This window comes from Trachemys scripta, chromosome 3 (assembly GCF_013100865.1).
Source record: "Trachemys scripta elegans isolate TJP31775 chromosome 3, CAS_Tse_1.0, whole genome shotgun sequence".
Lineage (NCBI taxonomy): Eukaryota > Metazoa > Chordata > Testudines > Emydidae > Trachemys > Trachemys scripta.
In genome coordinates, this window is record NC_048300.1 from 129,006,273 (window position 1) to 129,024,889 (window position 18,617).

Here is an 18,617-nt window from a genome sequence, read left to right on the forward strand (position 1 = left end):
GACAGGCAGAGTCATGCTATTAAGCAGATAGTTTGCTTTGCAAGTATCAGGAGGGTCCTCCCATCTCTCCTCCTAAGAAACCAAATTAAGTGGTGCTTGAGTGCTAAGTATTGAGGGCAGAACTCAGGAGTGCGGGAGCCACAGTGAGAATAGAGAGAATGTGTTCACCTAAACAGCTCTTGGGCCGGTGGTGAGAGCAGATTCCTTTTATTTCCAATAACTTTTTCTTCTTCCCAAATGACAGCATCATTTTACTATTGTATAACAGAAAAGAGAGAGTTTATTTTCAGTTACAACTTTTGTAACAGTTTGACCCCTTCAGGTTATACTTAACAAAATTTTATGCTAGTTTGTTTACTCTGTCAGTTTTTCCCATAATGAGTTGAGACATGGTAAATTCTAATTGATATTTCGCTGGGCTCCTTTTTCCCTGGACTCCTTTTTTGACCATGAACAATTGTTTCCAAACCTGACTGGGGACAAAACAAATTACACAGATACATACTTCAATCTTGTGATACCTTCTAGCAGCAAGATTCAAGTACATGATCACCCATATGTTGTAAAAACAAATAACTGGACTAAAAAAAAATCTCTACTCAATCTTATTCCATGATCTAAAAATGCAGTCTATCCATAACTGAAGTCCCATTTTAACCCTGATTTGTCCCTGTGACAGATCCTCTGTCATGCCCCTCTTTCAGAGCCTGTAAAAAGCAACAGAGGGTCCTGTGGCACCTTTGAGACTAACAGAAGTACTGGGAGCATAAGCTTTCGTGGGTAAGAACCTCACTTCTTCAGATGCAAGATTCTTACCCACGAAAGCTTATGCTCCCAGTACTTCTGTTAGTCTCAAAGGTGCCACAGGACCCTCTGTTGCTTTTTACAGGCTCTGAAAGAGGGGCATGACAGAGGATCTGTCACGGGGACAAATCAGGGTTAAAATGGGACTTCAGTTATGGATAGACTGCATTTTTAGATCATGGAATAAGATTGAGTAGAGATTTTTTTTAGTCCAGTTATTTGTTTTTACAACATATGGGTGATCATGTACTTGAATCTTGCTGCTAGAAGGTATCACAAGATTGAAGTATGTATCTGTGTAATTTGNGGTGTTCACACCTCAACTGCTAGCAGAGCACCTCACCCTCCCTGATTGAACTAACCTCGTTATCTCCACACTGATATATACCTGCCTCTGGAGATTTCCATTACTTGCATCTGAAGAAGTGAGGTTCTTACCCACGAAAGCTTATGCTCCCAGTACTTCTGTTAGTCTCAAAGGTGCCACAGGACCCTCTGTTGCTTTTTACAGATTCAGACTAACACGGCTACCCCTCTGATACTTTTCAGAGCCTGCTGGCTGTCCCAATAAAGTGCAGAGAGGGTTCCAGTTATGCAGCACCCGTGGCTTTATTTACACACACACAGTTCTCCCACCACCAGTGTTGAGCTATTTACAATGCTTACAGGGTTAGTTCCCTCTTTTCCTGCAGTCAGCCCACAGCTCGGAGACTGACCTTTCCCTACCTGGCTTTTCTTCTGGCTCCCAGCCCTTATAACTGCTGGCTTGTCAGGCCCACAGGTGGAGCCAATCCCCAGGCCAGGCATCAGGTCTGTTTCACCAGCCCCAATCTATTTCTCTTGACTGGAGCTGGCTGAGCAGGGGTAATTAGGTGCTTTTGCACCAGCACCTTGCTATAGTCCCCTTCTGCTAAAATCCACAAAGTTGCATCAAATCAGTCTCAAAATTGGCATGCTGCAGGTGGGGCTGTAGAATGTCTACAAAAAAAGTGATTTGGGCAAGAGGTTCTTGAACTAGGAACTTCCCAAATTATTTGGGTGAATACAATTTGACGATAATTAATCCTTATTTAGCACTTTGTATTTACTAAATTAGCCTGAAAGAGAATATAATGGAAGTTTTGCTATTGATTTCAATAGGTGCCAAGGTTTCACCTTACTGCTTTGAACCCTTGCTTTGAGTGGTGACCTAATCTATGAAAAGTTGTTACATTTGCTTTTTGAGAAAGAGCAAGGGAATATCTTCCCGATCCATTTTAGGTTTGCTCATTAGGGAACTCCTTGAGTGTAGAGTTTCCAGGTAAACAAAACAAATAAAACCCTCAAATAAAAGAAATCCAAAATAGAAATCTGTAGTCCTTTTCTCTGCAGATAGCTATCGAAGTATAACCTAATATCAAGAAGCTACAATAATGGCAAAAAGAGTGACCAGAACTGAATAGAACAAATTTGAGGCAATCTAATTTTCATTTCCTGGTGGTGGTCAGAGTGGTACAAATTGGGCTCTTTTCAAGGTGCCACGTAGTTTATTGTAATGCAGGAACACTTATTCTTGGTTGCCTAGTAACAAATTATTGTAAAATACAGGGACTCATTCTTTTTTCTTAGTTTTAGAATAACATTTTATTGGTACTTTTAATGTTCAAAATAGCAAATGCTACGTAGTGAATAATTCTGTAGCGTTTAAGGTAAAAAGAAACAATTAGATCATAGTCTGACTGTATATTGCAGTCCATTATATTTCACCCAGTTACCCTTGTATTGAGCCCAATAACTTGTTTGACCAAAGTGTAATTTGTGTTTTGGCTAAAGCATATCTTCCAGAAAGGCATCCAGTCTTTATCTGAAGACATCAGGAGATGGAGAAACCACCACTTCTCTTAGTACACCTCTACCCTGATATAATGCTGTCCTCGGGAGCCAAAAAATCTTACCGCGGTATAGGTGAAACAGCGTTATATCGAACTTGCTTTGATCTGCCGGAGTGTGCAGCCCCGCCCCCCTGGAGCGCTGCTTTACCGAGTTATATCCGAATTCATGTTATGGCAGGTTGCGTTATATCGGAGTAGAGGTGTAGTTTGTTCCAATGGGCTATCACCCTCACAGTTAATATGTGCCTAACTTCTCATTTGAATTTGTCTAGTTTCAGTTTCCAGACATTGATTCTTGTTATGCCATTCTCTGCTAGATTAAAAAGCTGTTTACTACCTGGTATTTTCTCCCTCTGAAGGTATTTGTATACTGTAATCAAGTCATCTCTCAGTTTTCAGCAGTGGAGTGTTTTCCATTCAAAACCCTTAAAAATAGTTTGTAGCTTTCTCAGAAATTATGCTTTTTTTGCTGAAGCCTAACAATATACCTCTTCTTATGCCGGGGTGATTTTTATATGTATAAATGTCTGAGAAAAATAAGTTGTTTTTGAGTTGAGTGGAGAAAAATCTTTTTTTAAAGAAAATTACCTTTGTGCCTAAGTAACTGAAAGAGAAGTGAAAACTTCAGGTGTGGAGTATGACCAAGCCTCTATGAATACTATTTACCATGCTAAAGTTAAGTAAAACAAATATTTGTGTATGTACAATCCATAACTCCTTGTTTTTTGTAGCGAGGAAATGGAACACTGTTGGTCCGATCAGAAAGCCTGGAAAAAAAGCAAACGCAATTAAATGGGGGAGGGGAGCAAAGCCTCCAAACTTTGTTAAAGTAACATTTGGGTTGAACATTTAAATACACAACTCAGGAAGTTCCAAAAGTAGAATTAGGGCCATGCAAATGTGGTCTTTTTAGAGTTTTCTTTGCAGAATCAGGATTTGAACGTGCTATAATTGCAATTTATAACTTGTCAGACATTCCAAATGTTTTGGATGCTTTTAATGTAACGAAAGAACTATCAGTGTTAAAAATTAAGATTACAGTCCTACAAGTTATTCCATGTAGACTCCCAGGCCGAAATTAATGCCAAAGGAATATATATGCCATATTGTGAGGCTAGTTCAGTAAAGGCTTAATCCAGGAATCGGTAACTTTTGGCAGGCGGTTCACCCAATGGGGGCTGCTGGAAGTGGCAGCCAGCACATCCCTCGACCCGCGCTGCTTCCCACAGCCCCCATTGGCTTGGAGCGGCGAACCACAGCCAGTGGGAGCTGCGATCGGCTGAACCTGCAGACGTGGCAGGTAAACAAACTGGCCTGGCCTGCCAGGCTACTTACCCTGGTGGGCCACGTGCCAAAGGTTTCCGATCCTTGCCCTAATCACTGAATTGACAAATAAAATTCTACAGAGGAGCCATGGCTCAGTTTGTTGTTACCGATATCTTCTTTAAATGTAACTTACGGAATACTTTTCTAACGATAGGTGTTTTTATGGAGTGTCTTATGTCATATTGTGTTTTGTCTTAACCGTGTGTTTATATTTGCTATGGCAAATAAAGCCATTAAAAATAATTTTTAAGCTGTTAAGTAAACTCTCCTGGTTTATAGACACCATTTATTTATTTATTTATTTTATTTTACTATATAAACTTTTTATTGCTTTTGCTAGACTCATAGACTTCAAGGTCAGAAGGGACCATCATGATCATCTAGTCCAGGGGTTCTCAAACTGGGGGTTAGGACCCCTCAGGGGGGTCATGAGGTTATTACATGGGGGGTTGTAAGCTGTTAGCCTCCACCCCAAGCCCCGCTTTGCATCCAGCATTTATAATGGTGTTAAATATATTAAAAAGTGTTTTTAAGTTATAAGGGGAGTCGCACTCAGAGGCTTTCTCTGTGAAAGGGGTCACCAGCACAAAAGTTTGAGAACCAATGAGCTAGTCTGACCTGCTGCACATTGCAGGCCACAGAACCTCACCCATTCCTGTAATAGACCTCTAACCTCTGGCTGAGTTACTGAAATCCTCAAATCATGGTTAAAGACTAAGTTACAGAGAATTCACCATTTACACTAATTTAAACCCGCAAGTGCATTGTGCTGCAGAGGAAGGTGAAACTAGTTAGTTTTAAAATTTAAGGTTGTATAAGACTGGGGGGAAGGGGAGGGAAGGGGAAGATCTGATTAAAGTAAATTTGGTTATGCAGAGACAGTTTAACTATACCAGAATTTGATTCGCTGGCTAGTTTGAAATCCACAAGAGAGCTGATTCAAAAAACACTAACAAAATATAGTTTTAATTGTAATGTGCTGATTTGGCAAAATCAAGATGTTTTGCAGAGACAGTTCGATTTTACTGAAGCGCCAATGGAATCCAGGCAGGTTTCCAGTGGAACTCTGCCTGATTTCCTGCCAGCTTATCTTTCCTAGGTCTGTGGACTACCCTGAGGCCAAGGGACTCCAGGGCTTCCAGAGTCTGCATCTCTGGAGAAGCCTGCCATGTGGACTGCCTTAGAGTTGGGGAACCCAGGGCTTCCAGAGGTTGTAGCTCTGGGACAGCCCACCATGCAGACTACCCTGTTGATGAGATTCCATTCCCTTTCAGAGAGAATTTTGAAATTTTTGTTACTAATCAGAACAAAACCAAACGTCAAAATATTGCAGCAAAATGCAATTATCTTTCCTCACCCAGTTCTAATAAGCCATGTGAATCAGATGCTTGACCTATTTTAAATAATTTTTCTAGGCATTCTCATTTCATCCTGGAATAACTAAAATAGCTATAGTCAGCTAAATCTGTCTGTTAAAGTTGTATTTAGTATTATTCCATAGTTGCCATTGCTGTTAGTTTTGTAAGGCTTTTTCTTGTCAAGATGAGCGGCTGCATTTGTGTCTTTCTGGAAAAATTGTTGCTATGCCTACTGTAGCTGTTTCTAAATTTACTTATCCCAGGATACTAATAGTTAGTATGGATGATTGATTCTGACCACAGTCAAAAACTTACTTTCACCTTTAATAGTTATTTTGCAAGAACAGTCGCTTGCTTGCTTTTATATCTAACTAAACATTTGTCCCTGCCACAAAATGAAATTGGTATTTGTCTCCTAGTAACAAAGTTTTTGGTGTCTCCAGTTTTTTCTTTGTGGGGATCTGGAATTTGTATTGTATAGTACTGATTCAGGCATCTGTGCACTACCTTTCCAAATAGTCACTCAGTAGTGCCAAAATAGCTGGCAGCTTATGTAGGAACTGCACCTGCTCTCAATGCTGGGAAAAATGGCAAATGCGATGGCTAGCTAACTTTAGAGGTTTTTCAATCTTTATAATCATCTGATCCCTAGGATAATGCTAGGGATACTTCATGGTAGAACAATGAGTCACATTATTGATAACAGAACAACTTTTCCTCCAGTTTAAGTCTTTAGGGTTTTCTTTTTAAAACGGTCATTGGCACTTTGACACTCAGTTTTTTCAGCTGCGTTTGAGAGATTTCTAATTCCGATGGTCTATAGGCTCAACATGCTGCTGGATTAATCTTGTGCCTATATTATAGTACACATATATTCAGTACTCCTGGGGGAATTCTGTACCAAAAAATGAAAACTCGGCACAATATTTTAAAATTCTGCGTATTTTATTTGTTAAAATAACGCAATATAATCACCCTGGTTTCAATTATTTTGGTAATTTATTTAAACTACAATACAATGGATGGAGAATGGGAGTGGGGAGCATTGGAGGAAATCCCCAATCCCCCTTGCCTAATAGTAATGTAGCTAGGTTTGACCCTTTATATCTAATTATTAGTCAACAAATATATGCAGCCATATGCTCAGCGTTACATCATAGGCAACTGAAGAGCAAGTGAGGGCTGAGGAATCAAACTCACAATTTATATTGGCTACTGACCATCTCCAGAAAGGTCAGTAGCAAATAGTTCATGGAGCACATTTTGATAAGAAATTTTTTCAGTCAAAAAATTTAGACCATTCTAATCACGAAAGCACCATAAGTATTTAAAAGGCCAGACTGTCTTTTACACCCCTCTGACAATGGGAAGGATCCTTAAAACTTTTACACCTGTTTTATACTCCTGAGGAAATTCACAAAAACAATGGGAACAATTCACTAAGCAGGCAGGCTGCTACATTCTGCTCTGCCTGAGGGGACAGAGCCTGCCCCATGCCTATCTCCTCAGAAACACTCTGAAGCCCTGTCCCTTCATGCTGAGCATGCTGCAATAGCGAGCAAGCAGGACTGTGTGTGTGTCTGTCTGTCTCACTTGCACGACTGTTCAGCCCCCTCTCCTGGTGGTGACTTACCTCTCTAGCAGCTGCTCCAGGCACCCAAGCCACCCTGGCTGTGCTTCCAGTGAGGGTCACATGATCATTCTTGCAGCTTCCCTTTGCTTCCGCATCAGAAATAATTTTTCTGCGGGGAAGGAAAGAAATCTGCGGAGGACATGAATTCTGCGTATGTGCAGTGACACAGAATTCACCTGGGAGTAATTCAGACTTCTAATTTGTTTTATTGGCTAGTAGTTAATGTTAGAAGAATGTCTCCCTTTGCTTATTTTCAACAAGAATTATAAGTATTAGGACTTTTTGAAGACTTTCATGGATCCGTTAGCATCTTATTGTCAAATACAGCAAGATATTTTCATGTGGATTTGTTGAAGAAGCTGGAGACAACTTTGAAACAAATTTTTTAAAGTTGTTCTGAGGCACATTATTCCATTTGGTGACTGTCAAAAGGACACTGAAAAAAGGTTTTGATCTAGAGCAAAAGATATTAGGAAATAAAATAAATTTGTTATTTCTTTCTACTTATATTGAATAGTCTCTCATATAAAAGTCTTGTGCTGTAGGTCAAAACAATCTATCCAGTTTTTCTGTAACTGATTAATTTATGGTGGTTTCAGTTAAACTTAAGAAACTTTCTCTAAGTTGATGTATGCAAGGAAGTCTACAGAATGCAGCTTTGTCTAAATCATCTAAGAAATGTTATCACTGTACTTTTAGTGAGTTTGTCATCCATCAAATTGCAAAGTGTTCCTTAAGTTGTTACTTGTTCTTTTTTATTTGGATTCTGTATTTGACATACAGTGCTATGTGTGATGGGAGTAAAAGTTATTTGTTGCAGGAGCATACCCTTCCCTCCATTTTAAATAACTTGTATTTTCTAGGGGAGGGCATTATGTGCTTTTATAAATTACATAATAATCTATGGATATGGAAATACAGACCAGCCTGGGGCAGAAGCCCATGTGTTGAAGGGGCAACATTCAGAAATAGAAAGTTGTTCTGTAAGAGATACTGCAGTCAGTTGTTAAAATTTCCATAGTCAAACTCTGGTAGAGATACCAACACATATTTTTTGATCATTTCTTTATTCTGATATTTGTTTTTTAACCAGGTACTGTTCTTCTACACTTCATCAAACCCAAATTTAGACTAGTTCCAGGTTTCGGTCACATTCCAGACATAGTAGTAAGTAGGGCTGTCGATTAATCACAGATAATTTTTTTGAGTTAATTGCGTGAGTTATCTGTGATTAAAAAAATAAATAGCAATTAATCACACTGTTAAACAATAGAATACCAATTGAAATTTATTAAATATTTTGGATGTTTTTCTACATTTTCAAATATTTTGATTTCTATTACAACACAGAATACAAAGTGTACAGTGCTCACTTTATATTATTTTTATTACAAATATTTGCACTGTAAAATAACAAAAGAAATAGTATTTTTCAGTTCACCTCATACAAGTACTGTAGTGCAATTTCTTTATCATGAAAGTGTAACTTACAAATGCAGATTTTTTTTGTTACATAACTGCACTCAAAAATAAAACAATGTTCCTGTTCAGCCAATTGCTAAGACAAACAAGTTTGTTCACATTTTCGGGAGATACTGCTGACTGCTTCTTATTTACAGTGTCACCTGAAAGTGAGAAAAGGCGTTCTCATGGCACTTTTCTAGCTGGCGTTGCAAGGTATTTACGTGCCAGATATGCTAAACATTCGTATGCCTCTTCATGCTTCGGCCATCATTCCAGAGGACATGCTGATGATGTTCGTTAAAAAAATGATGCCTTAATTAAATTTGCGACTGAACTCCTTGGGGGAGAATTGTATGTCTCCTGTTCTGTTTTACCCAAATTCTGCCATATATTTCATGTTATAGCAGTCTCGGATGATGACCCAGCACATGTTCGTTTTAAGAACACTTTCACAGCAGATTTGAAAAAACGCAAAGAAGGTACCAATGTGAGATTTCTAAGGATAAATACAGCACTCAACCCAAGGTTTAAGAATCTGAAGTGCCTTCCAAAATCTGAGAGGGATGAGGTGTGGAGCATACTTTCAGATGTCTTAAAAGAGCAACACTCCAATGCGGAAACTACAGAACCCGAACCACCAAAAAAGAAAATCAACCTTCTGCTGCCTGCATCTGACTCATGACGATGAAAATGAACATGCATCGGTCAGCTCTGCTTTGGATCGTTATCGAGCAGAACTCATCATCAGCATGGACGCATATCTTCTGGAATGGTGGTTGAAGCATGAAGGGACATATGAATCTTTAGTGCATCTGGCACGTAAATATCTTGCGATGCCAGCTACAACAGTGCCATGCGAACGCCTGTTCTCAGTTTCAGGTGACATTGTAAACAAGATGTCGGCAGCATTATCTGCTGCAAATTGTAACCAAACTTGTTTGAGCGATTGGCTGAAGTAGGACTGAGTGGACTTGTAGGTTTAAAGTTTTACATTGTTTTATTTTTGAATGCAGTTATTTTTTGTATGTAATTCTACATTTGTAAGTTCAACTTTCATTGTAAAGAGATTGAACTACAGTACTTGTATTAGGTGAATTGAAATATACTATTGTTTTTTACAGTGCAAATATTTGTAATCAAAAATAAATATAAAGTGAGCACTATACACTTTGTATTCTGTGTTGTAATTGAAATTAGTATATTTGAAAATGTAGAAAACATCCAAAAATATTTAAATAAATGGTATTCTATTCTTGTTTAACAGTGTGATTACTCACAATTAATTTTTTTAATCTCTTCACAGCCTTAGTAGTAAGTCATAAATTATGTATTCTCTTTTCTGCAAGTTCTACTTGGTGTTGACTTTTCTAATGCAGCAAATCCCCTATGTTTCTCCTCAATATCTCTATTTTGGTCACTATGTCTTATATGCAGTGCCTCAGATTTTTTGTTGTCTGCCGTGGTGCTTTCTGGATCTGATCCAAATGCCATTGAAGTAAATGGAAAGAATCTAACTTCAGAGGGCTTTCGATCAGGCCCAAGAAATGTATCCAGGTTTTTCCATATTGCATTAAAGATATCACTGAGATCAACATGGACAATAGAAGATTTATTAAGAATTATTAAAAATCACTCCCTTTCTTGACCAGACTACCCCTTTCTTTCAGTGGAGACTGGGACACTCCCTGTTTCCAGGCAGGAGGAACCTGCTGTCACGAGCTTCTTCGGAGTGTAAGGAGGAAAATGAGTCATAACTCCATTCAATTTAGGCTTAATTTTCACCTTTATTTATAAAAAATTAAGACAAAATTGTCACTTAGTGTCTGAACATACATTTGTAACAGATGAGACAGAATAGGTAGGGGCCCAAGTTACTGCATTCCAAGGTACAAGGAAGTTCTGTACTTTATGATGGTCATCTCTGCCTCTGATCCTTCGTTTTTCCAGTTTCTGGTCCAGTAGTTCTCCAATTTGCCCCCTCCCCTCATGTGGATTCTTATGCACTTCCACATTACATATTTATTAGCTTGTCTGCAATCAGCATTTGTGTTGCATAACCTGTGCAATGAACATACTTAAGGTTCAATTTACACACTTTTTGCTGTTCATGTGTCACTTTTGTGTCATTATGTTTTCATGTCACCCTGCCCTTATTTTTCCCCATTTAAAGGCACTTTAGGATTACTGGTTGTGTATTTTATTATACCATTTAGCTCTTCCTTTTACTCAGTCTTCTAACACAACATATAACCTTTGTTCTGTCAGCAGTAGAATTGTTCAAGCAAATCTGCGTAAGAGGAAGCAACTGGCAAAACAGAACTTGTGCCAAGCAAAGTTAGGCTGCGGCCTTTGCCTAAATGATACCTCATCTAAACTCATTCACCATCCAGAATTATAAATGACTAAATTATAGCTAAAAGAGCTCTAAATCTTGCCACTTTAAAAATTCTTCATCTGTATGTTTCAGTATTATAATTCTGTGTGTGTGTGTGTGTGTGTGTGTGTGTGTGTGTGTGTGTGTTTCATAACTAAGTTTTATTTTGCATGTGGGGGAGATAGAGAGCACCATGACCTCAAAATGTCACTCTTTCTTTATCATCTTCAAACATTGGTTTTCAAGAGATTTTTTATTCCAAGTCCAACATTATGTTTGTGAATCACTTAAAAAGGCTTCATCAGTAATTATTTTCATTGCATTTTGAGAGGGGCTCTTTATTTTAGAATCTTCATAGTCCTTGTTCTCTAATGATCTCCCCCAAAAGCTGAAACAGGTTAGCCAAGATACTCTTCACAAATCATTTACTTTACTATTAAAACAAAGTCCAAAAAGTTAGTACACAACCAAGGTACAAAGCAATAGTAGAAATAATGAGATACTTGGACCATCTCAGTATCTTCGACTTTTTCCATTTGAAGTTTCAGGCAAGAACATGGAATAGCCATTCTACGAACAAGAAGCAAACATCCATACTGACACTATTGGAACTTTGTGACATTTTTTGCTTTTGACTTTGGAATGCTACTCTCCTGCTTTAGAGATCTGATAGGGTTTGTAAACATATGCTAAGATAGTTCTGATCCTTCCCATTAACTACTGCTTTGTGACTGGAGCCTTCGCCTACGAAATTTCATCATAATCCTTTTTCTTCAGCTATACAGGAGTGAGTGGGTGTGATTCTGTGGCCTGCGTTGTGCAGGAGGTCAGACTAGATGATCATAACGATCCCTTCTGACCTTAAAGTCTGTGATTCTATATGAAGCCATTCCTGGAGATTACAAGCTATGGTCTCACGTGCCAGCAATATATAGAAGACATTCAACGCCATCTCCTTTATTTCAAATGCAAACAATACAACCACTAGGCTATCCTGGTGCCTTGAGGAGCACTAAATTACATTAAATTTGACCAGGATTGAGCACGATTCTGTTTGGTGCCAACCTGAAAAATGTTCCAGTTGGTGTAGAATATAGTGATTGGCCCTTTAACGAACATAAGTTGCCAAGAGCACATCATCCTGGTCCTCCATTTGCATGGGGAATAAAATGTTCACTTTGAAAAACTGACTTACCAAATATTTCATTCCTGATCTCTAAACCCATCCTTCATGGAATTGGCCCAAGCTACTTAGTCAATCTCTTTTCTCAGTCACAGTCTCTGTTGTCTGCTGCATTCTTCAGGACGAATAGAACTGTCAACTCCAACAAGGAGACTAATGTGTAAGAGAAGCTCTCTCAGTAGCTAGTGAGCTGTGGAGCATCCTGCTCCAAGATAATAGAATTACCATGACTCTCACTGTCTTTAGAATAAAATGTAAAACTCAACACTGCAACTAAATTTTTGCACAACAATAAAATAAACAATTGGAAGAAGAGGAAAAGAGGTGATTGCTAAATTTGTTTTATAAAGCACTTAGTATGGTAATGAGCACAATATAGAAGTACATGTCAGTTTCATTCTGCTACATACAAATAGAAAACAAGTTTGACACCTTTTGAAAATTCTGGACCTTTACTAAATCCAATGGATTTATACACATTTGTACATGCTATGCTAGCAGGAAGCGAAGAGAGTACAAGCTATATTATTGTCACTTTTACTAAACTACATTTTTAATAACTTATATTGTCTCATGGAAGATTGGGCTTGAAAAACCCACTAGGATAGTAAGAAAGAAGCATTCAGTGGATAGTGGAGGCAAGGAAGGGAGCATAAGCTATCGTACTTCAAACTTAAAAAAAATATATATATATATAAAGCAAGCTTCTAGCCCTTGAGGTTGTAGAGAGAACTTTTCCAACATGAAGTGCTGCCTTGCTTCCCTAAGCAACAGAAACGGGCAAGACTCCAGTAAGTATAACTGTTTTCCAGTCTGTGGTCAGCAGTGGCTCTGACACAAATCATGCCAACTTCAGTTTGCTGCTGCTTACAAAAGTGAGAAGCACTGGAGCTATTCTTTATATATAGATAGATGGAGCAGGGAATGTATGGAAGACACACTTCACCCACATTCCCCACTAGTCTGAGAAGGAGGAGGGTTCTTATTATTTTTACTCAGTTGCCAGAGGGCTGTTTTTCAAAATTGAGATGGTTACTGACTAGCAGCTGATATGAAAGAAGAAAAATGTTATTCAGTATGTAGTGTGAATTAGTCTAAACATCTATTTTCTCCTTCCTCCCCATTTAAAGTTTTTTCCCTTTCAGCACTAGCTCCACAAATCTACATTGGGTGAACCTATGCAGCTAGGAATTGAACTGAAGCTGTGTGCAGTACACAAGGTCATGTCACAAAGGGAAACAACACAGTAAAATGGTCGCTGATCCCTACTTCGGCAAAACAAAAGGGTTCTAAGCTTTACCCTATACTTGACTGACAATTTTTTTCACAATTGGCCAATTTTACTTTGAATAAATAAAATTTTCTTTAACTTTAGTTCTAGTGCTGTTTCTGAGGCATTATTGGCATACTCTGCTGTCTTGTAGGGCAGCCACCTTAATGATGGTAATGAAAGAAGCCTGTGTAATGTACAAGAAAATATCTCTGTCCTGTGTAGAGAGTGATGTTCGTATCTTGCAAGTAGGAAAATCTTCATAGGTAATCACTGCAGCTCCTGTCCCCCAAGTCAACGTTCAGACATGAGACTGGGTACTTGATGCAAGGGGTGTTTTGGGACTTCCTGGTGCTCAAGTTTACCCACTCTTTTGTAGTATGTCAATATTGAAATTAAAAACCCATGGCAGGCCCATGCCAGCTGACTCAAGCTTGCAGGGCTTGGGCTAAGGGGCTTCATATTTGCATGTAGACATTTGGGCTGGGGCTGGAGCCAGGGTTCTAGGACCCTGTGAGGTGGGAGGGTCCCAGAGCTCAGGTTGCAGCCCGAGCCCAAATGTCTGCAATTAAACAGCCCCTTAGCCCGAGTCCCACGAGTGTGAGTCAGCAGGCATGGGCCATCCACACGTGTCTAATTGCAGTGTAGACGTGTAGTCTCAGGTGATGCGATATAGTGGTGAATGGACCCTGTATAAAAAATGGATTAAAAAGTCTTTCAAGCTTTAACCCCACCTAAAATAGTGCATGGGTGTGGTCATCAAACTGAGGGGTTGGTCACCTATGCAGACAGAAGGTTGCTGCCCCAAATCATTGCATCAAAAGAACAGATTGAGAGAAGTACTGTAGATGAAAATGTCAGAATTTAATTTTTTTAACTCTGGGGTTAACCATTAATTCGCTATCAGGGCCAGATCTGCCACCCATAGAGTAATACAGTACTCCACGTTGTCCCATTGAAGAAAACTGGACAAACTGTGGTGTAAGATACTTCTTAGTGCAAGTGTGGCAGGGTATAGCCCTTAGTGTCTCTTGAATCAGGTGTCCTCTTTCACCTGTGAATTTAAATTGGCTCTATTTATCCTTGGAGAGGTAGGGCAATTTTGTGTTCAGGACAATTCCTAATCCTCTCTCCCCTCTTTGGTTTTATATTGCCACTCATCATAAAATGTGAGTGCTTTCTGTTGTAAAATTGATAGTATTCATCCATCACTTCTAGGTGTGAACCGTTTTGGGCAGAATTACTTTTGTTTAAATCTCCAACAAATACACTATTACCCAGGACAAAATTATTATAGACTCTTGGTTTATAAACTCTTGTACTAATTTGGGGAAAAATGTTTTAGGGGTATGATCTTTTTGTTTTCTATTTTTCCTTAGTTATTCGAGCTGTTAGGCCCTGAGGGCTTTGAACTCATAGAGAAACTCCTACAGAATAGGTCTGTGATTGTGGAGAGATCTCGGTCCTGGCCAAATGATGACAAGCTGCAGGCTCTACAAGGTAAGGAACTATTGAATTTTTTTCAAAACTGATAGAAGCCAGAGTTTTTGAATAACTGCCTGATTAGATGAATCAAACAAGATTTCTTTATTAAAAAGTTTTCACTATATGCATAATTGAAGAAGGGAGCATGATTTGCTTGCCTCTAAGTCTGAATTTAAAAAAATATATATATTTTTTTAACTCTCCATTGCTCATTTTTTACCATAGACATTGTGTTGCTCCTTCTTCACCAGATTGTCATGTAGCTGAATCCATGTTTGGTTATTCTTCATGTAGCTTACTGTTTTGCTTTCACCGCATGCTCCTATTGCTCAAATACAAGTCACAGGAGAGTAGTACCTTTGCATTATAGCCACCTTTCAAAAGAATGAGATGTGAAGAAAGGTCAACGTGGCATACAAGGATTTGTTTTTATAAAGTACATTGCCTTGCATTATAAATAATTAATTTTAAATCAGTGTTATACACTTAAAAAAAAAAAAAAAAAAAAAGGTAAAGAAAAAATGTGTGAGCACTCAGGAAAGACAATAATCCAGGCTATGACACTATCTCCACCCAAACTATCATGGGACAATTATGCTAGAAATGACAGAGAAGCAAGAGACTGAGCCAGCCGACTCCTCTAGAAGTTCCCCAATGTATGGAGGTTCCAAGCCGCCACGTTATTTATCTTCCTTCAAATCCTTCCTCACCTTTCACCTCTATTGCAATGAGTACAGAAAATTGCCATCTGGTAAAGGCTAAGCAGGTGACACGCTTTGATTGCAGATACTAATTGGCTAAGAACTGTGAACACTGCTATGCAGTCCAAAAATATTTTATTGTTTTTGTTACCCTGTTTTCCCCTATCTTCCCACCTGTTTCTCACCGTCATTTTATGTCATATCTTTTTTTTTAATTGGAAACTACATGGAATGGAAACGTTCATTTTGTATATGTCCGCACAGTGTATAGCAGAATGGGGACCTAACCTGCTTGAGGCCTTCAGGTCCCACGACAATATAAAGTTAATGACTGTGCTGCTCAGTTGAGAACCCACCTAGTGATCTTCTGGTTAAAGACTTGGGAGCAGGAAAAGATACCGCAGTTGGGGAGAAAAAGTAGAGCAGTCTGCCAAGAAAACAGTGGTTTTTCCAAGGCCCTCTAGGCATTATAAACTGTACAAACAATGGAGACACTACTAACTGTCCTGCAAAACCTACATGCAGCAGGTCTGTCAGGCCACCAGGAGCAGCTGATGGTTAGATTGGTGAGAGAGAAGCTGCTCATGCATGGGCTTCTTGCACGCTATCTATTTAAGTTCACTTGTTACCAAGTCAATTACAACAGTAGGAAGCAGTACTTGTTTGACTGTACTGCAGATTATATTAATAAATACGTGCCCAAAGTGTCCATCCAGAGATCCCAGTATGGCAGGAGCTTCCAAGTTTAAACTGAAGGATTTGGCAAGGTGACCTAATAGTTGTAGAAGGTGTTTTCACTCCTCTTTTTAGAATGGGAAACCCATGAATAGGATCATCACAATTAAATTATCCAGCAGTAAATTGCTTGTGGTCTTCAGTTTTACAAATCCTAAATAGAAAGTTTTGCTAGCCCGTAAAACTTATGGCTGACAGTAGTAGACTGTAGAGCGGTGGTAGTTAGAGAAGAGTGGATTTATGTCACAATGTATGCCAGCCTGGTGGAGTTGGTAACCCATGGGGACTCTCAAATGGTGAGGGAATACTGTGTTTCCTCAGTGTTCAGTCTTTAGGTTGCTAGTTAGCTTGGAGCCTGAGTGTGCAGAAAATAATTTTGTGCCAATTAATTTAATTGTCTCCCAATACACTAATTGCAAATATGAAGGAATTTTTTGGCAATAGGGTGGGCGGCACATAGGGTACGTGTGCACAGCCTGTGGCAGCAAGCCTCTCAGTCTGGGTTGAGTGACTCGGGCTTGCGGGACTCGCCCTATTGCACTAAAAATAGGTATGTAGATTTTGCAGCTCGGGCTGGAGCTCAGGCTCTGAAGCTTAGGGAGGTGAGTGGGTTCTGAGCCCAAGGTTCAGCCTGAGCCTCAATTTCAATATGCTGTCTACACAGCTATTTTTAGCATGGTAGTGGAAGCCCTGGGAGCCCGAGTCTGTCAACCTGGGCTGGGAGTAGACATCTACAGACTGGACCGTCTAGATCTTCCCAGAGAGAAGAACGGCAATAGGTGGAACATGTGAGATGGGCCCATAGGGGTGGTCTACAGTTTTAAATGTTATATTAAATAACAGAGTTTTAAACATTGTTCGGTGTAGAGAGCCACTCTGGACAAATATGGCATCACAATCGTGTTCGGAAACTAATGTTTTTTGTCTGCAGTATACATTAGAATTCCTTTATCTGCTATTGAAACACAGCTATGTGTAGTATGAATACAGTGTACGGCAATGGAATGTGACACTGAAGAGTGGGATGTTCTGGGTTTTGCAAATGCATCCTGGGAATTTCAGTCTCAGATGAATTCCTAGTCCCGCCCCCAGTTTACCAAAATGCTGTTTTTCAAAGGTTGGCTACAGTTTTATATTTGCAGAATTTAAAATTTGAGGAGTCAGTTGTAAATTGGAAAAATTGTTGGAAGCAAATATGAGATATGAGGAATTGTAATTGTATGTAATAATTTCAGACCTAACTTACCTAAAATCATTTTCCTTTTGAAAGTTACATTTTAAATAAAAACAACTCTAGTAGAACATTGACAAAAAATTTATACTACTGTATTAAAAAAGCAATCATCAAAGAAATGAAATCCAATCTCTAGATCACTAAACACCTTACATGGATAGATATTTTTGCAGTCCAGATATACCAAATAATTACTGTTGATTAAATCTGTTGATGCCAAAACATTTCTTTACAGAAGAGTAATAGTGTTAAATCAAGATGAGTATATATTTTAACTGTGCATGTCTGATTTTTCTGTCAGAATAGCATAGTGGATATTGCACTGGATTGTGACCTAGGAAAATGGTTCCCAACCTTTTCTCTGCCATGGCACGCTTTGATACCTTGAATTATTTTGAGGCACAACACCATATTGTCTCCATATGAACTCATGAATATTCACGAGCCAATCCAGAACGAGGCTAGTGGGTTTAAAATCAAAACAATTACAGCGGCTAACGTTAGATCACAATCTGTCTTTTGTGCCAGAATTAACATTTTCAACAGTGGAAACTAACAAACATTAAAACTCAGTGTAAGAACTCTGGAAAAAAACATGCTCAGTGGAGAAAGTGACATCCAGCCCCCACCTCTGCCGTTCAGCCCCCATCACACCACTGATCTCTACTTCTCCTCCTGGGGTTCTTCCCCTCTCCCAACCCTGGGGGGCTGCAGCGGGATCCCCACTTCCCTTCCAGGCTGGGGGAGGGGGTGGCGGCTCCAGGGGCTCATGCATAATATTTGAAAGAGGCCTTGTCCCGGAGAGCAAAAGTACAGAATGCAATATGGCTCTGACACTAATTCAGATACAAGGGAAGGGGTTTTTTGTTCTCATTCTCACACGTAGTTTTTCAAAATATTCTGTAGCATGCCTGTTCATGCCCGATGGCACACTGGTTGGGAAACACTGAACTACGGGACCTGAGTTGTATTCCTGGCTCTGCCACTGACCAGCTGTTTGACTTTGGGCACGACACGTCACCTTTCTGTGCATCAGTTTCCCTATTTGTTAAATGGGGATAATAATATTAACCTAATTTATAAGAGTGAGGAGGTTTTATAGATTGTGGCCAACATTTTCAAACCTGGGTGCCTAAAGTTAGGTTCTTTTTCGAGTGATTGCTCATGTGTATTCCACAA

General features: G+C 39.2%; 1 protein-coding gene across 2 annotated transcripts in view; it reads left to right on the top strand.

Moving 5' to 3' along the window:
• ASCC3 (activating signal cointegrator 1 complex subunit 3) overlaps nucleotides 1–18,617 on the top strand; it is a 480,033-nt gene that overhangs the window by 53,871 nt on the left and 407,545 nt on the right. For both annotated transcript variants that reach the window (XM_034765979.1, XM_034765980.1), the window contains one exon: nucleotides 14,663–14,783. In XM_034765979.1, the coding sequence (XP_034621870.1) occupies nucleotides 14,663–14,783 (121 nt within the window). The remainder of the gene's footprint in view (nucleotides 1–14,662; nucleotides 14,784–18,617) is intronic.